Source organism: Lepus europaeus, chromosome 16 (assembly GCF_033115175.1).
Source record: "Lepus europaeus isolate LE1 chromosome 16, mLepTim1.pri, whole genome shotgun sequence".
Lineage (NCBI taxonomy): Eukaryota > Metazoa > Chordata > Mammalia > Lagomorpha > Leporidae > Lepus > Lepus europaeus.
Window position 1 is genome coordinate 47,105,871 of NC_084842.1, and position 20,473 is coordinate 47,126,343.

The window sequence follows — 20,473 nt, forward strand, 5'->3', positions numbered from 1 at the left end:
CAATAGAACAAATAATCTAGTTAAGAAGTGGGCAAAGGACCTGAACAGAAATTTTTCATGAGGGCCGGTGCAGTGGCTTAACAGGCTAATCCTCCGCCTTGCGGCACCGGCACACCAGGTTCTAGTCCTGGTCGGGGCGCCGGATTCTATCCCAGTTGCCCCTCTTCCAGGCCAGCTCTCTGCTATGGCCCGGGAAGGTAGTGGAGGATGGCCCAAGTGCTTGGGCCCTGCACCCCATGGGAGACCAGGAGAAGCACCTGGCTCCTGGCTTCAGATCAGCGAGATGCGCCGGCCGTGGCGGCCACTGGAGGGTGAACCAGCGGCAAAAAGGAAGACCTTTCTCTCTGTCTCTCTCTCTCACTATCCACTCTGCCTGTCAAAAAAAAAAAAAAGAAATTTTTCATGAGAGGAAATTCAAATGGACAAGACACATGAAAAAGTGCTCAGGATCACTAGTCATCAGGGAAATGCAAATCAAAACCACAAAAAGGTTTCACTGTACCCCAGTTAGAATGGTTCTCATACAGAAATCAACAAGCAACAAAAGTTGGTTAGGATGTGGGGAAAAGGGTACCCTAATCCACTGTTGGTGGGAATGTAAACTGGTGTAGCCACTGTGGAAGACAGTGTGGACATACCTCAGAAAGCTGAATACAGACCTATCATAACCTAGCCATCACCTCCTGTGAATTTACCCAAAATAAGTGAAATCAGCATATGAAAGTGATCTGTACCCTCATGTTTATTGCAGCTTAATTTACAATAATTAAGATATGGAATCAACCCAGATGTCCATCAGCTACAGACTGGATAAAGAAATTATGATATACATACACTATGAAATACTACACAGTGTTTAAAAAAATGAAATCTTGTCATTTCCAACAAACTGGATGCAACTGGAAATAATGGTGAAATACTTAGTGAAATAAATGAGTCACAAAAAGAAAAATACCATATGGTCTCTCTGATCTGTGGTAATTAATAGAGTACCTAAAAGGTAATACATAGGAGTGAAACTGACACTTTGAGATGGGATGATTTTGAACAGTCCTTGTCTTGAATGATGAGGAACAAATTTTTTTTGTTTGTTTTTGTTCTTTTTTCTTCATACTATTAGGTAAACTTTCTACTTCATGTAGGGTTAATATTATGAGTATAAAATTAACTGAAAATAGATCTTTGTGAAAAGTAAGAATGGGAAAGGGAGGAGGAATAACGGTGGGAGTTTGGATGGGAAGAATCACCATGTTCCCAAATTTGTATATATGAAATGCATGAAGTTTCTATTCCTTATATATAAAAAAAGCAAAGCTCATGATTTTATTTGGAATGAATTTTGCTTGAGAACCAAATGATCATTTAAATGAGGAGATAGGTATAAAACGACAGGCAAGGAAGTGGCAAAACAACTACAATCTTTCGTTCTACTGTCTATTGCAGTATAATAAATGAGTTAGCAAAAAAAAAAAAAGATCTCCATCTCTCTTTCAAACATATAAAAACAAATAAAAATATTAAAAATACTAGAGACTGAGTTATTCTCTTAAGTGGAATATTTTGCTTTCAATATTCTCATTAAAAACCTAAACTTTGAAGTGTGTATTTTTTGATATAAAATTATATTCTAAAAGTCTTCTTTTCCTTCCCATCAAAAAGCCATCTCTTTTTCAAGAAGAGTAAATTGCAATGTCAAAACAGGATGAAGGAGGACTAACTTCTTTCAAATAAATCTCATGGAGTAGTATCAACTGAGGTAGGAAGTCATACAGCTGTCAAAAAGCAAGAGTAACAGTTTTTTTTTGGGTACACATATTAATAATAAATCAAATGCTAGTTCAAACCAACTTCAAATGATTTAAGGAATTTGTCAGACAAATGAATTTGAAAACTCTTAATTTATTGCTTCTTTAGTTGACAGTCTTATTAGTAACTACTAGCTACAAAGATGCATTAATTGTAGGCACCTAACCAAGATCTACTTTGAGCCTGCCTATGTAAGGTTTAAGGGTAAGTAAAAAATTAAAGACTTGAGTCTGTAATCCAGGTCACAGAGGCATTTTGCTTGGACCATACAGGATTATATTTTAATATGTGACCAAGTGCTTTTTTAAAATCACATTTAAGACATCCAGATTTTGAGTTCCAAAAAAAAAGAAAAAGATTTGGCAGCCATAGGCACACACTGTCACATGTCTATAATCTGCTGAAGTTGCAAGTCAGCAGCCATTAGAGGGGTACGGTGGCCAGTCCACAGCCCCCACCAGCTGACCTCATTACTATTATTTACCTTCCCTAGCCCTGTAGATATGTGAATCTGTGGTCTCTACTTTAGAGGAACTGGATAGGCAAAGTTCAGGAATTAAGCTGGAGGAAAGACTGGAAAAAAAAAAAAAAAAAAGACACAACCTGTATCACTTGGGAAACATTTGAATGAACTAGACAACAAAACACAGTGTTTTTCAATGTAGTATGTTGCAAATGGAGGAATCTGGAAAATATCATGCTGAGTGAAATAAGCCAGTCTCAAAGGGACAAATATCCTATCTTCTCCCTGATCTGTGACAACTGAGCACCTAAGAGGAAACCTGTAGAAGTGAAACTGACACTATGAGAAGCAATGATTTGCTCAGCCCTTGTCAAGACTGTCAAGGAACAGCTTACTATTTTATTCTTTTTAGTATTTTATTTTTCTACTTAACACCATTGGTTGAACTCTTTAATTAACAGAGAATTATTCTTAGGTGTTTAAATCCAACTGAAAACTGATCCCTGTTAAAAATAAGAGTGGGAGGTGCCAGCGCCGTGGCTCACTTAGTTAATCTTCTGCCTGTGGCGTTGGCATCCCATATGGGCTCCAGGTTCTAGTCCCGGTTGCTCCTCTTCCACTCCAGCTCTCTGCTGTGGCCAGGGAGGGCAGTGGAGGATGGCCCAAGTGTTTGGGCTCCTGCACCCGCATGGGAGACCAGGAGGAGGCACCTGGCTCCTGGCTTCAGATTGGTGTAGCTCCGGCCGTAGCAGCCATTGGTGGGGGGGGGGGGTGAACCAACGGAAGGAAGACCTTTCTCTTTGTCTCTCTCACTAACTCTATCTGTCAAATAAATAAATAAAAGCAATTAAAAAAAATAAGAGTGGGAATAAGAGCAGGAGATGTACAGTTCAGCACACACTCCCTTGGACTTACTCCTAAGGGTAAGTCTAGGAACGTGCCATGGGACTCCAAATTGCATTAAGTTGGCAGGTACCAATGCCAATTTACTAGTTAAAATGATCAGTTTAAGTTCATAACTGATCATAAAGATAGGATTAAGTATCAAAGGGATCACATAAATAAGACCAGTGTCTGCTAATAATAATTGATAGAATTAAAAAGGAGAGAATGATCCAACATGGGAAGCGGGATACACAGCAGACTCAGAATGACAAATGCCCTAAACAGCATTCTGGCCTCAGAATCAGCCCTTAAGGCATCCAGGAGAGTTTCTCAGGAATGGAAAGCCAAGACACTGTGGGAAAAAATAACCCAAATGAAAGATATCTGTGAGTGAGATCCCAGTGGAAAGAACAGGCCTTCAAAGAAGGAGGTATCTTTCTTTGAAGGCAGGAGAGAACTTCCACTTTGACTATAGCCTTGTCTAAATAAGGTCAAAGTTTGTGAACTAAAGAGGCTTCCATAGCCTTGGCAGTTCATGACAAGAGCCTCAGGTGATTACGGACATCATAAATAAGAGTGTCAATTGTTAAATCAACAACAGGAGTCACTGTGCACTTGCTCCCTATGTAGGATCTCTGTCCTTCATGTGTTGTACTATGTGAATTAACAATAAAACTAGTCTTCAAATAATATTTTATACTTTGTGTGTCTGTGTGGGTGCAAACTGTTGAAATCTTTACTTAGTATAAAACTGATCAGCTGTATATAAAGATAATTAAAAATGAATCTTAATGAAGAATGGGATGGGAGAGGGAGTAAGTGATGGGATGGTTTGCGGGTGGGAGGGTGGTTATGGGGGAAAGAACCGCTATAATTCAAAAGTTGTACTTTAGAAATTTATATTTATAAAATAAAAGTTTTCTACTAAAAAAATCAATGTGGTCTGTTGCAGTGCTTTCAGATACTAGGTATCAACTGGCTCATGATAGAGACAAATCTAAAGGTGATGTAAATCCTTCGGCACAAACCTTGTCCAAATGAAGCACTTTGGTATTATGGCCCAGGGTTAAATACTACATGGATGTTTCCAGAGAACTCTTGTCTAAGGTCAATTACAGAATTAACAGTTTATCCAGGAGAAAAAGAGGACATAGCTTTTTTGGTATGTCTAATGCCTCAGCATGTTATTTCCATTTTGGACTCTCCCCTTTCTCTGCAATAACTATGGCTTGAAGCAGTGTTTTGTGCAGTGGTTAAGCTGCCAATTGGGAAGCCTGCATCCCACATCAGAGTGCCTTGGTTCGAGTAGTTGACTACCTACCACCCATGTGGGAGGTTGGGACTGAATTCCCAGCTCCTGGCTTTGACCTGGCCTGGCCTTGGTTGTTGTGGGTATCTGGGAACTGAACCACTGGATGACAGATCTGTCTCTCAGACTTTCTTTTTTGCCTTTCAAATAAATAATAATAAATAAGTTTTAAAAAGTCTCCTATTGACATCTCATGCTTAAAAGTCAAAACATGATATTTGAACAGGGTCAGAATGAAAGACAGTCTTTTCTAATAGTGCATGCATTCTCTTCTCTCTGTTCTTGTAGCAATTAGCTTTCATTTTCTGATTGTTGCCTCCTAGGTGGCAAAGTGGAAAGGAGATTTAAACATCTTCTGAGATAACATCCAGGCCTACTTCCTAGCCTTCTCCTTCGAGTTCCATTCACATTCTCCCTAATAAACAATGGGATTTCTTTTGTGAGCCAGCTATTTTGTTGTATTTTACAGAGAATGGGAGGCAAAGGAAAACTGCCAAAGATTCTGACCAAGGTCACAGTAGAAAAGACAAAATAAGGACTTGAGACTTCCTAAGACTTGGCCTAGGGTTTGGGAAGTAAGGAAATATCGACATTTCCAGTATGCCAAAATTATCTGCGGCAGAATGCTATAACGGGTATCAATTTAAAAGGAGGAAGTAAGGGAAGCCAAAGCATACGTGTGTTCTATGGGGAAAGAAAATAAAGTCCTGAGGTTTCAACGGAGAGAGATGTGGGAAATGGGGTCCTACAGGTCCAGTGGGCACATGACAGAGTGCAAGAAAAGAGGGAAAGTGGTAGCAAGGGGCAAGAGAAAAAGGAATGGAGGATGAGAATGCAACATGAGGAAGGGAGGGGACCTAGAACAACATTAGGGGAGTAGTCAGATCAAAAAAGACAACCACAGAAGCATGGAAAATTGACATGTGTACACCCAGGAAATGCTTCTTAGTATGAAGGTGCATGTACATCAGATCTCCAAACAACAAAACCAGCATACAAAAGATCCACAAAATGGAGGAGAAAATGCACACAGATAAACATACTTCCTCTCCCTCTTACAGGAGAAAGGGTTCACACACAAGAACAGAAACAGGTGTGTACAAAACAAGGTAGCCCAGCAGAAGGGTTAGGAGCAGCCAGATTACCTGCCAAAGGGGTTAGAATCTAGATTGTGCCACTAGTGGGATGACCTTGGGTAAGTTACTTAACCTCACTATGCCAGATTTATCTCCAGTAAAATGGTAATAACACCACTGCTCACCTCTTGAAGTTACTAAGAGAGGAAATAAACAACACATTTAGAATAGCATCTTGCATACATCAAATGCTACAGAAGTTAAATAAGAGAAATAAATACATAACAAGGGAATGTATAGAGAAGACTCACTCTGAAACAATCACAATACAAAAACAAAGGATATCTTTCTATGTACATATAATGTTCTTGGAGAAAGAAGATTTCACAAAATCTAAGACATTGTAAACTTGAGATAAGCAGATGGTTAACCTATCACTGACCTACAGGGAAAGAGAAATCAGTGGTAAGATAACTGGAGAAAAGTGGACTCAGGCAAGGGTGTGGAACATTAACTACCTAAAAAGTCAAAAGACTGGTTTTCACTGCAGATTCTCAATGCTAGGAACAGAAGGCAGGCTCTGCTGTGGTACAGGGAGGGTGGTGAAGGTAGCAGTTGATAGGGTCAAAGAAAGTATGTTAAGACTGGTATCTGGTTGCTAATTTAAGAAAGACAGCCTTGCTTCCCTTATATTTCTAATTGCTTCACCTCAAAAAGTGGGGGGGGGAGGGGTTTCCAGTCCTAGCACTTCACTGCAAGTAACCTCTCTGGGGTTGTCAATGACTTCCCAATTTCTATAGCCAAGGGCTTCATCTCCATTTTGCTTGATAATTTTGCAGCACCTGAGACCACTGACAAGTCCTTCTTTTTGAAGCTAGAATTTTCCTTTTCATGGCCACTGCTACTGCCTTGCTCAGGCTTTGTCATGGTCTCTGGGTTCCCTAAATACTCCCCATGGTTCACTTTGTACAACAATGCACTTGGCTGACAATTTTTAACTTTTACTTCTCTACTCCACCCATCATAATCTACTTTGAAGTTTTCACTGTTCCTTGAATACATTTTGTCTCATGACACTGTGTCTGGAACCCTCCTCTTTTTTTTTTTTTTTTTTTTTTTTAAATCAAGAAAAGCCATTTCTCTCTCCAGACCCAAGAATATCTTCCTCAACTTCTTTAGCCAGAAAAGTTCTTTCTTTTGTGAGAGCCTACAGCAATATAATCAAACAATTCTTGTAAGGAAGGCAAGACTACAGCTGACCTGTTGAACTGTCTGACTTTCCATAAAACCTCAAGTATCTCAAAGATAGAGCAAATTGTCCTTAATCTTTGATATCTAGCACAGTACCCTGTTGGCTCAATCAAACATAATCCTTTTCTATCACACTGATGACAAAATCTTTAATTCTAACAAAATTGATGTTTAAGCATAAAGTAGGAAGTTACATGAGAATGTTTTGCAAAGCATGTGGTACTACAGTTAACACTGGGGCAGAGGGGGCTGTTTCTCACCGCTGTATATCCTTATTCTTCCACAAGGAGGCAGACTGAGCCTTTGGCACTCTTTCAATGAAATTCACCAGCTCTTCCATGAGAAGTCTGCATTCAAAAGAAAGTGATAAATACGCACACACACAAAAAAAGAAAAACAGCATGCTCAAACACTGTACAGGAGAAATGAAATTGCCTGCTTCCACCCCATCGCTCGTCATCTTCCTCTCTGATACAAACTTGAGCAATACTTTACATAAAGTTAAAAATAGCCTTCTCAATGAATTTTCACCTTAAAAATTCTGAACTGAAGGGATTTAATTCACCCTCAAAATAAGTTTGGCTTCTCTTGACATTAAGTTTGTGCTTCTTATCTCAAACACTGAATTAATCATATATTTAACTCTCAAATATCTGTCTTTATGTTGTGTTATTTAAACTAACGAGTTAAATGACTAAAGTATCTGATTGTGGTGGTGACAGGAGCAGGACTGTTGTTTTTTAAGTGACACTATTATAAGACATACTAAACTGACAAAAGAAGTTTTCTTGATGTGTGTTTTAGAAATTAGCGAAATTCTATATGGAAGAATACTCCAATGACTAATCCTAAAGCTTTAACTAAAGGCCCTGCTAAAGGATAGATCTCTCGGCCGGCGCTGCAGCCTCACTAGGCTAATTCTTCGCCTGCGGCACTGGCACCCTGTGTTCTAGTCCCGGTTGGGGTACCAGATTCTGTCCCGGTTGCTCCCTCTTCCAGTTCAGCTCTCTGCTGTGGACCAGGAGTGCGGTGGAGGATGGCCCAAGTCCTTGGACCCTGCACCTGCATGGGAGACCAGGAGGAAGCACCTGGCTCCTGGCTTTGGGTCCGCGCAGCGCACCGGCCATAGCGGCCACTTAGGGGGTGAATCAATGGAAAAAGGAAGACCTTTCTCTCTGTCTCTCTCACTGTCTAACTCTGCCTGTCAAAAAAAAAAAAAAAAAAAAAAAATAGATCTCTCTGAGACCATGAGATGGAATACCAAGGTCCAGGGCATCTAAGAAATGCCACACTCAGTTGCATCAAGGGAACACTTGCTCTCTTGATGGCTAGAGGTTGACCAAAAAGCTAGAAATTGATCTTCAACATCTTGAATGCCCTTTCTTAATGTAATGTAGATGATTCATATTGATTTAAATCTCCTCCAAATCAATATATAATAGTCCTCTTTATCTGAGAGGCATAGGTTCTGAAACCCCAGGGGATGCTTGAAAAACTGTGGGTACTACTGAACTCATCATTTAATACCGTTTCCATCTTAACTAAACACTTATCACACACTATGGCTGTAACTTTTACAGTTTGAGGTGTGACAGTAAAACTAGCATAAATTTCTTTTTCCTTCTTCACAATTTCACAGATAAATCTGTTCTTATCACGGACTTTAGCAACCTCAGCACAGAGTTTTCTTTCTGTAAGTTGAGAACTTCCACCTTTTCTGCTAAAGGAAGCATTTTGCAGCTTCTCTTTTGGCATATCTGAGTCACAAGCATCACTACTCTCATATTTTGGAGCCATTCTTAAGTAAAGTAAGGGTTACTTGAGCACAAGTGCTGTGGTACGGATACGGTGGAGCTGGTAACTGAGAAAGCTACATTGTGACTCAAGAGCAGGTAGTGCATACAGCATGGATATGCTGGACAAAGGGATGATTAACGTCTTGGGTCAGATGGCGTGAGATTGCATCATGCTACTCAGAATAGTGTACAATTTATTTTCATAATTTTCTACTTAATATTTTTGGACTATAATTGACCACAGGTAACTGAAAACAAAGAAAGCAAGACTGTGGATGGTGAGGGAGGGAAAATATGATCATATAGCTAATGGCAAGCATTTGAAAGCTGAAAACTTAATTCTACATCTATTTATATATGTAATACAAATACCATCTCACCCTCCTATCTTCCAGTACTAGTTATAGCATCCCCAAGATCTGGGATACAGGTTCCTATCATTCTAGCTATGAATAGTCTTGTGCATCCCATCTTAAGCTTTAATTTTTTAGATTACATTATAATATTTTCAGCTTTTTGTCTCACTGAAACTGACTGCTTTGTTTTAAATGTTCTATAATGGCTCTTCCTCAGATTCCTTATGGTTATCTGTATACATTACAACATGGTTTGACAAAAAAACAAGAAAATACTGTTTCACCTCTAGTAATGCCATCTTGTTGGATATCTGTAGGATACCAGCATCAAACCTAACAGCTGAAATCAACTGCTAGATCCCATATTTTGAGTCCTAATAGCTTTTTTTTTTTTTTTTACAGAGTTAGCCAGTGAGAGAGAGGCAGAGAGAAAGGTCATCCTTCTGTTGGTTCACCCCCAAATGGCTGCTACAGCCGGAACTACGCCAATCCGAAGCCAGGAGCCAGGTGCCTCCTCCTGGTCTCCTATGTGGGTGCAGGGCCCAAGCACTTGGGCCATCCTCCACTGCCTTCCCAGGCCACAGCAGAGAGCTGGAGTGGAAGAGGAGTAACCAGGACTAGAATCCGTCACCCATAGGGGATGCCAGCACCACAGGTGGAGGATTAACCAAGTGAGCCATGGTGCCAGCCTAATAGTTTCAATTCCAATCACATTTAAGGTATTTCAAAACACTGAATTAAGAAAATTTTTATCTGGGGTAATTTTCTTCACATAACTGAGGTTATGGTTATTTACAGTAACCACTTATAACAGGGGTGGTGAATGTCTGGTCCATGGTCCATATAAGGCCCAGAAAATCATTTGGTCTGACCCTGTCAAGGCAACTGCAGGCAGGACTCAAAATTTAGTATTTATAGTTGGCTAATCTTTAATTCGATAATTTTGCATGGCCCATGAATGACATTATAAATATCCAAATGGCCTTTGGCAGAAAAAAGATTCCCTACCTCTGACATAGATCATGAAGGCTTGGTAGGGTGCAAAGAAAGGGATGGCAGAGCCTTCTCAGAATCAAAGGAAGACTATGTAGTTTTTTCTTTTTAAAAATTTATTTATTTATTTGAAGGAGTTACAGAGAGGCAGAGGCAGAACAAGCATGAGAGAGAGAGAGGGAGAGAGAAAGAGAGCCTTCTATTTGCTGGTTCACTCCCCTGATGGCTGCAACGGCTGGAGCTATGCTGATCTGAAGCCAGGAGCCAGGGGCTTCTTCCAGGTTTCTCACAAGGGTGCAGGGGCCCAAGGACTTGGGCCATCTACTGCTTTCCCAGGCCATAGCAGAGAGCTGGATCAGAAGTGGAGCAGCTGGGACTTGACCCGTCGCCCATATGGGATGCCAGCACTTCTGGCAGCAGCTTTACCTGCTACACCACAGCACCGCCCCTGGACTACATAGTTTTAAATTTAGCATGCTGAGTTTCACTCTGTCAATATTAAAGCCAAGTTGGATGTTCAGCACAGCAGTTAAAACACTGTTTGGGGCCCGCGCCGCAGCTCACTTGGCTAGTCCTCCGCCTGCGGCGCCGGTACCCTGGGTTCTAGTCCCAGTTGGGGTGCCGGATTCTGTCCCGGTTGCTCCTATTCCACTCCAGCTCTCTGCTGTGGCCTGGGAAGGCAGGGGAGGATGGCCTAAGTGCTTGGGCCCTGCACCCGCATGAGAGACCAGGAGGAAGCACCTAGCTCCTGGCTTCGGGTCGGTGCAGCGCGCTGGCCGTAGCAGCCATTTAGGGGGTGAACCAATGGAATGAAGACCTTTCTCTCTGTCTAACTCTGCCTGTCAAAAAAAAAAAAAGACACTGTTTGGGATGCCCACATCCCATGTCAGAGTGCCTGGGTTTGAGTCCTGACTGCTTCTAATTCCAACTTCCTGCTAATGCACACTCTGGGAGGCTGTAAGTGATAGTCTGAGTACTTGGGTTCCTGCTACCCATAAGGTAGACTGGGATTGAGTTATGAGCTCTTGGCTTTGACCTGGCCCAGCCCTGGCTGTTGAGGGCATTTGGGGAATGAAACAGTAGATTAGATATCTGTTTTTGTCTCTCTCTGCCATTAAAGTAAATTTGTTTAAAATGTGGAAACACCAGGTTATAGTGAGATAGAAGTAAGATGTTTGGGGATTCTATTGTATAGTAGGGTGAACAGAGATGTGAATTTACTGTATACTTCTCTATAAAAATACTGGAAGATAGGATTTTTGGATATTTTTACTACAAAGAAATATTAAATGCTTTGAAGAATTAAAATGTATTTACCATGATAAGACAATACACAACATATACATTTCGCAAAACACCATGTAATACCCCATAAATATGTACAATTTTTATGTCTGTTAAATTTCTTTCACGTGGAAAAAATAAATGGGGCCAGCGCAGTGGCATAGTAGGCTAAGCCTTTGCCTGTGGTGCTGGCATCCCATATGGGCATCAGTTCATGACCCAGCTGTTCCTCTTTCAATCCAGCTCCCTGCAACGGCCTGAGAAAGCAGTAGTAGATGGCCCAAGTCCTTGGGCCTTTGCACTGGCATGGGAGATCCAGAAGAAGCTCCTGGCTTCTGGCTTCAGATTGGCTCAGCTCTGGCCATTGCAGCCATTTGGGCAGTGAACCAGCAGATGGAAGACCTTTTTTTCTCTCTGTCTCTCCTTCTCTCTCTCTGTAACTCTACCTCTCAAGTGAATAAATAAAATCTTAAAAAAAAAAAAAAAATCAGGCAGACTGAGCAAAATAAACCTTAAAAAAAAAAAACAAATGGAAAAAATAAATATAAGCGCAGAAAATCTCTCTCCCTTTCCCAATGCAGAATCATTATTTTAAAAAACAGCAGACAACTTAATCTCTAATTAATTATAGATCTTGTTTCTTTTCAAACTGTTTCTATTTAGAGTCTGCAGTGAACCATAAAAAGGGGGAAGTTTTGAAAGCAAAGTAATATTCCTTTTTATTTCAATATGCTTTGTTGTTTTCCCCTGACGTTCTTTGCCTTGTGTCTTTGTGGCACCTTCCTAAATATTACCTCTCCTAAATAGTATCATCCACACAGGGGAGCTGTCTCTGAGAATACATTTCAGTTTACAGGGGAAAAAAAACACACACACAGTAAGACTACTAGCAGCATCAACCTCTTGGCATTTTCAATGACTATTCCTTTATCTACATGAATACTTCTGTACTCCTGCCTATTCTTCAGGTTAGTAGCTCAGAAATAAAGAACAATGACTACTGGAATAATATTCTGCTCCACAGTTACCAACTGAAGGAGGAGCTCTGCAGCCACATCCCAGTGGGATAAGCACTCTTACCGGCCAATCTGAACAGTGGGCTCTGTGGCGTACACTGTGCCTGTGAATCCAGTGTGCTCAGTGATGTAGGGCAGCGCCATCATGCAGTGATAGTTAGAGATGAGAATCACATCTACCGTAGACAGGTCTATTAGCTCAGTCTGCAAAGAGTGATACGAATCTGTTCAGGGCACACAGATCAACATGATGCGACTGAAAAATGATGGTGTCAGAATGCAGAGCAGTAGTTTTTGTACAACAGAATAATGATGCTGTGGCTCCAACCTTTCCGTCCTCTAATTTTTAGATGTTTTTTAATACTGACATTAAGTATCAGGACTGGATAGCTAACACAAAGGCAGCTGGTCCACCAGCACTACTCTGTGTTTTACTGAAACAGTTCTTCCGAGTTAGACATGTAGGGGCAAATGACAATAGGACACTGTAGTGTCCTGGTGTTTAAGACCAGGTAACTCGAAGCAGAGTGAGCAGACTGCAAGCCTACAGAATGCAATGTACCACTGTTCCTGAGGACCTGAAAACAGGGCCAACAGCACGCAGAAGCCAGCTCCTCAAAAGTCAAACACACAGGCAGCTGGTTTTCATTCTTTGAGGCAGCTTTTGACCATCACTGCTGGATAGAAAACAAAGCAAAACAAACCAAAAAATCCCAAAACACACATACACACAACAGCAGTGGCAGAGTCATATAAAGAAATTATACTCTCATCTAATTTTAATCTCAAATTTTCCCTTTCAGTCAATGTTAAGGTCAAGTGAAATGGAAAAAAACAGATTAGCTGGTGAGGGAAAATACTATTCAAGTTTAGTAAATTTTATGAAAGTGTAGTACAAGGGAATTTTCTCCCAGAAGTTTGTCCTATCTGTTAAGGCTCAACTCTTCTTCGTGATTTACTCAGATGAAGGAACCCACTCCAGCCCCGCCCGACCTCCCATAATTCTTTGACTGTTCCTCTTAAGAGGGTTAGCACTCTGTAAAACAGGCCCTCTGAGGAACCTTTTGTTCTCCATCTCTCCCTTCTGAGGTAACCAGTACGTGTGCAGGACAGGCCTGGGTGTGCAACGTCAAAGGAATACAGCTTTATAAGCAGGACGTCCTGTGGGGTGCGACACTGGTTCAGAGACATCCTATCAACTCACTGAACTCTCTCTCATGGAGGATTCGACCCTGGGAAGCTGTGTAGTATGCTAAGGAGAAGTATAGGCTAAGTCAAAGAAATGTTTTGGCTAGGATGGGTTGTTGACCTAACACGTCCCCCACAGAGAGGAAGTAACAAAGATGTCTGTGACATAAGCAAATGTCATCTTGGCTGTGGCTATTTTCTGGTTGAATAACTTTACTCATGAAATAATAAAGCTGCCGAGGCAGCATCAGCTCCCGAGAACAGCATGTGAGTAGAGGTCATAAACTCCTCACTGCTAGGGCAATGGCATCTATGTGAATAACATGCCTAATGACAGTTAAGAGCCAACTTCTACCACCCTTAACTCCATAGTGTGCACCGTGCTTGCAAGATAATATCCTTGTAATAAAGGACCATGTAATAATCTGCCTATCCTACTCTCCAGAAACATTTTTAAACAAATAAGGAAAGTAAGAGTAATAGAGGGACAGATCCGGTTGGGGGGGAGGGGGCGGGGCGGAGGAAATGACAGTTGAAACAACAATAAAGCTCAAAAACATCACTTTGCCTCATGTGTATAGACACTAGGCAATACAATTTAAAATCTCTCTTTTAAAAATCAGGCTGCAGGGGCTGGCACTGTGGTGCAATAGGTTAATTCTCCACCTGCAGTGCCATCTGGGTGCCAGTTCTAGTCCCAGCTGCTCTGCTTCCCATCCAGCTCTCTGCTATGGCCTGGGAAGGCAGTAGAAGATGGCCCAAGTCCTTGGGCCCCTGCACCCACATGGGAGACCTGGGAGATGCTCCTGGCTCCTGACTTCGGATTGGTGCAGCTCCAGGCATTGTGGCCATCTGGAGAGTGAACCAGTGGATGGAAGACCTCTCTCTCTGTCTCTACCTCTCTCTGTAACTCTGACTTCCAAATAAATAAAATAAAATCTTTAAAAAAAAGAAAAAGCAATGGGAGAGAGCTCAGGATTCGTGGTAATTCTCCTTCACCTTTATTTTTACTACTATATCTCAAACTCTTCCTTTTCTGCAACTCAATTACCATATCCTTCTCTGTTTTTTTCTTCCTCTCTTTTACTCTGGAACCCTCTCAAAGGGCACATAAACATATTTAAAAGAGAGTGATAAAAGTTTATCTACAGGGTATCAAACAAAGTGTAGAAATGGACAGACAAGGGGGAAGAGGGGCCAGCGTTGTGGCGCAATGGGTTAAAGCCATGGCCTGAAGCGCCGGCATCCCATATGTGCGCCGGTTCGAGACCCGGCGCTCCACTTTCCATCCAGCTCTCTGATATGGCCTGGGAAAGTAGTGGAAGATGGCCCAAGTCCTTGGGCCCCTGCACCCGTGTGGGAGACCCGAAAGAAGCTCCTAGCTCCTAGCTCCTGGCTACAGATCGGCGCAGCTCCGGCCATTGCGGCCAACTGGGGAGTAAACCAATGGAAGGAAGACCTCTATCTCTCTCTGTCTGCCTCTCTTCTTTCTGTGTTACTCTGAATTTCAAAAAAATAAATAAACCTTTAAAAAAAAATAAACTGCCACTTAGGATGTCCGTATTCCATATCAAAGTGCCTAATCAGAGACTTGGTTACTCCACAGTTAGCTTCCAGCTTCCTGCTAGTGTACCTGGGAGGCAGCAGGTGAAGGGGAAAAAAAAAAAAAAAAAGGAGGAAGAGATGACAATGATGGCAGAAACTGCACTCCAAGTTTTCTTTCATTTTTGGCTCTGAGTTGTGAAAGTAGTGTAATTCACTGAGCGCTGATTTCCATAGGAACCCTGGGTACCACTGGCTTTCCTATACTTCATATGTCTATTGAAAACCCCAGCTAGACTGCTCTGAGGATTATCCCTGACATTAGATTAGCTGCCTTTGTAACTAACAGAAAGTGATCTCAGTGAAACTGGCCCCAAATCCTAACAAGTCTCACTGTGATAATAATATATAAGCAACAGATAATCAATGACACAGCTCAGAACCCATGAATTTCAAGTAATATTCAATATGGTATTTCAAGTCAGCATGAATTTTTGCAGTTTACTCACATTGGCAGAATAATAGTAATTTGCAATTACCCAATGTAAGGAAGACTAGAAAAAGTATGGCTATTCTAAGCACAAAGGCATTATAATTACAAAACTGAAAGTATTATTTCCTTACTTGCTCAAAATCAGACCCTAGAAGAAGTATTAGTAGGGATTACAGAAATAACTAAAAATAGGAAGAGAGTGAATTAAATGATTTATAGACAATAAACAGTGCTCCTAAATAGTCATATTTTAGCTGCACAACAATGTGGCTGGAATAACAGATTAATTTCAATTTGAAAAGTGGAAGTTAAGCTCTTTAAAATTATTTCTTGACTTCATTTTGAGATTATACAAGACTTCATCTTGAGAGATTAATAGAGTATGCTTTGCTTTGTTTCTGCAATAAGATTCACTTTAATCTTACCTCTGGTAAACAGAATTCAGGCACAGAGTCCACAAACACATGACCTGAGCACTCCTTCAGCTCCTAAAACAAATTAAAAAGAAAAATACTAGGAAGATATATTCAATAGCTGTAACACCAAAGAAATAGAATCTTTAAGCCAAATTTTTCATGAAGAGTCACAGGCTGCTAGTGTTGAAGAGAAGCTGGGAGGTTATTTAGGCTAACTGTTCCTTGCTTAGGTTCAGGTAGGTCAAGATTCTTACTAAGGGTAAAAATACTGGTTTGTAATAGATTCAAGCCTTGTATCCACATTTCTTGGTGCCTGTTCCAGAAAACTATGCACGGACACAGACTACTTCCATAATCCATCATCCAGTGGATTCCAAGTAAGTTATATGTAGGCCATACTAACAACAATAGAATTACCTGAGAACACTGAAAAAAACTAAAGATCCCCAGGCCCTACCTAAGGGAACAGAAACTTGGGACAGACTTGTTACAAATGCAAACTGGAGTTGATTCTGTTATGCAATCAAGTGAGGAGCCATGGACTTGGACAAATTATCTAGAACCTCTTTCTTTACCTGCTAAGAGTTGGGGAGCTAGAGGGAGAGGCAAGCTAAGAAGGAAGGATCAAGAGCAGGGGATAGGGATTAAACACCCACCACTACCCCTATAATGAATGTAATGCTTATTTCTGGAGGACATACAATTAACATGAGATTATAATCCAAGTAAATTTATTAAAAAGTACATGTATAAAGAAATTGCATATAGTACAACTCCTTAGTCTATGACTTATCTAATGTGCCTATCTAAATTTGGACTCCTCCACAGACTGAACCCAAAAAAAGGGTTTGACAGCAAGTATTTTATGTGGGAGGTGCTAGGGGAAAAAAAAAAAAACACAAGAGAAGTGATGAGGAAGTGATAAGTGGAAAGAAAGGTAGCTCATGATGGACATATTACTGAGCTACTTACTACTTTGGGCACCTTAAACTTATTCCCACGGGGAAACTCTGAGACATGGTACAGAACATATACCTCAGAGTTATCCTACTGAGGAGCATGGGATCTGGAAAATCTACAGGCCAACTACTGCAGTTTGTGCAACTTGAAGAAAAAATTCTCAGGCCAAGCCAGCCATATAGGTACTAGCACCTGGAACCGACATAGCATAGTGAAACAGAAAGTCCCAGAAGATATGAGTGAACCACAAATGGAGGCTATGAACATTGCCTCCAGAAGGCCACTGGAACTGTTTCCTTCTCTCAAGGATATTTTAAACTAAAGTCCACGGTGGATTTTTTGTAATAGCAAAGTCAGAGCTACCGAAGATATTGTGGCACAACCAGTAAAAGGCAGAATTTGGTCAACAGTTTTCTTTGCTTTTTCCAGGAAGGGAAACACATTGTTATAATTTTGTTCTATTGTGTTTCAAGTAGTCATTGAACATGTATTTCTATATGCATGTATTTATATTTATGCAGGCAGAGTCTGAATGATTTTACTCTATCTAAAAAGAGCACATCAACAATATGTTATTTTCCTTTTGATTTTTTAGGTTTCACACAGAAGATTCTCAACAGGATTATTTCCTCACCTTCCACTATACATTCTGGTTCCACTCCTTTTATGTGTATTGTTTAACCAGTTATAGGCTAAGCCAAAAAGAAACTGAAAATATTTCTTAATTACAACGTACCTGCCAGCTAAAAATAAGCCAAGTATGTTTTCACATAAGAAGACTCCAACTCCCTTAGGATGAGGATAAATCTGATTAAAGACAAACCATGGGAAGTTTCAAAGCTTTCCCTAGTATTAAATAGGCTATGCAATCTCCTTCTTCATAATGCTACATGTCAGGACAGGTCATATGATAAAGTCTCCTCGGAGGCTCTTACCCTTTCTGGTGTACAGAAGCATATTTGGCATTCCAAACACTTACAATGTCACTGTATTTTATTCACCACTCCCTTCTAATGAAATACTCCCACATACACACGCAAGTCATTTCACTCACAATGCACTGGTAATGGGATGCTTCTGAGCCTCTCTCAGGCAACATGATTTATAGCCAGCAGGAGACTCGGGCTGAAATCAGGTACACAGGTTCCTGAATGTCACATAATTTTTCAGTCAACTATAAACGAAATTTGGCTTTAGATTATGCATTTGGCTTGTAACGGAGGTTGGGGTGCAGTTACAGAAACTAATTCTGCAAAAAAGTGTACCTCATTAATAATATCTGTACAAGAAAACAATGTCTTATTCAGATTATTTGGTTTTTCAATTGTGAAATAAAGAAGAAAGATTTGGAGGTCTAAGAAGTGGCTGGAGGAGCTTTATAGTTTTTAACCTTTCCATATCTCTGATTGAGAGGCAGAGATTCTTATCTGGCCATTCTCTCCCCCAGATACCTGCCATGGCTGGAGCTTGGCTGATGCTGAAGCTGGGAGCCAAGAACTCAATCCAAATCTTTCACATGGGTGGCAGCAATCCAACTACTTGAGTTATCACCACTGTCTCATAGGATGTGCAGCAGTAAGAAGCTGGAGTCAAGATCAGAGCCAGGAATCAAAGCCAGGCACTCCAATGTGGGATGCAAACTTCCTAGGTCAAATTCCTGCTTCTTCAAATATTTTTTTAAGTTCAAAGTGTCACTAGATTATAATTTTAATATTTTTTATAGTCTTGACTGTCATTCAATAAGTTAACTGTCTAAAAATTGTTCTAGTGAAGGAATTATTGAAAAGATAACCTAACATCAAAACTTTAATTGCCTAGGAAAAAAATAATTTAAGGGATTTACTTCAGGCCTATTCAGTCAGTGATTAAAGCCATAACACAACTCCATATCCTAGATTCTTAGGACCATGCCTGTGTTTCTGCTTTTTCTTCACAATCTATAAGATTGTCCATTCTGGGCTATTAGGAAAGGTTGGAATAGGATCACAAATTAGTGTGGAAGGCCCTCTACCTGAAGTCACCCCCTCCTGTCCCTTGAAGAAACCTTTTCTGGGAAAATTAATACCCTGCTCCTCAGAATATTCTCCACACAGTGGCCAGAGACATCCACTTTGATGATGACACCATTTTTCCACAATCTTCTGTGGCCTCTCAACACCTGAAGACTCAAACGTTTTATAAGCCTTAGCTGAGTGACCTGTGACACAAGCAGTAGAAAAGCATATTTAGGGCAAGCATTAGGCTGAGCAGTAAAGACACCACATTGGAGTACTGGAGTTCAAGTTCCAGCTTTGCTCCCAGTTCCAGCTTCCAGATAGCGAGCATTCTGACAGATAGCAGAGGAAGGCTCATGTAGTTGGGTCCTGCCACCAATGTGGAAACTTAGATTGAGTTCCTGGCTCCTGTATTTGGCCCAGCCCATGCTCACCTGTTGTGGGCATTTGGAGAGTAAACCAGCAAGTGGAAATTCTCTCCCTCTCTAATTAAAAAAAAAAAAAAAAAATGACAACAATAAAATAACTCTCATAATTGAGAATTTTAGAGTTTTCTGTGAAGAAATGTCTTATTCCTTCCAGTCAATACACCCTTAAAATGAATTGGATGAAATTCTTTAATAAGTATCACATTTGAAATTCACAATTCTAGAAATAACAGTTCTCATTTTGTGGTGCTAACAGTATTTGCAGCAGAAGTACATAGATTTTTGAACATGAGAACAATGGATCTGAACTGAACAATGAGATTCCCTGTAAGAGCATGAAACCAATAATTACCAAATACAGAAGACTAGCATGGATCCTGGAGGGGTTTTAAGGGAGAATACATATGGGAAACAAACAAAAAGATAAGCCCGTAAGTGACATTACTACAGGGTGGCACTGGTATGACAAGACGGATTTCTGCTGAGAATAGATACTTTTCAGTTTTCTGTCTTGGACAATACCTTGTCTAAGAAAGCATTTCCATCCTTCAGGGACCAGCAAGGAAGATTAGACAGCCTGGGACTGAAAAAAAAAAAAAAAAAAGATTACTCTAAACAGATTATAATCCTCAGTGATTTCATGATGACTATTCTGTCTCCATAAAGTTAAAAACAGTTTTAAATTGCTAGCAACAATACTCACCCAAAATACCAATCAAAAAGATGAGAAATAGTCATGTTGTAACAAGTTTAAGAACTATGTGGTAATGGAATATTATAAGGTCAAATCATTTAGCACAAAACTGAAAAATTAAAAGAATGTTATGCAGAATAATTAAAAAAAAAGACAACTGAGACACTAGAGCCTTTCAGAGTTTCCTAATCAATGCCTCTAATTTATGTTTTGTTTTAGTTTTGTTTTTTTTTTTTTTAAAGTGTCTGAGAACAATCCTGAGAGGAGAGCATAATAGGTAACATGTAGAAGAGAAAATGATCTTTGGTTAGGACATACCTTCCAGGAGGCTCACTACCTACCAGTCAGAATTTACTTTGACTAAGAAGACCCAAATTCTAGTAAAATCCATATTCTGGATTCTCTGTTAACAAGTATAGTAGTAATTTGTCACCTGTGGCTTGAGTTTCCTACACTGGAAAATAAAGATTATTTTCTCTAGTGTTCTAAAAAGATACCATATCTAAATGAATCTAAAATATTT

At 40.3% G+C, this 20,473-nt stretch overlaps 1 protein-coding gene across 1 annotated transcript in view; it reads right to left on the minus strand.

Annotated features, from left to right (window-relative positions):
• INTS9 (integrator complex subunit 9) overlaps positions 1-20,473 on the minus strand; it is a 155,016-nt gene that overhangs the window by 70,555 nt on the left and 63,988 nt on the right. The window contains 4 exon segments of the mRNA XM_062212781.1: positions 7,051-7,137; positions 12,300-12,439; positions 15,884-15,946; positions 19,779-19,839. Coding sequence (XP_062068765.1) covers positions 7,051-7,137; positions 12,300-12,439; positions 15,884-15,946; positions 19,779-19,839 — 351 coding nt within the window.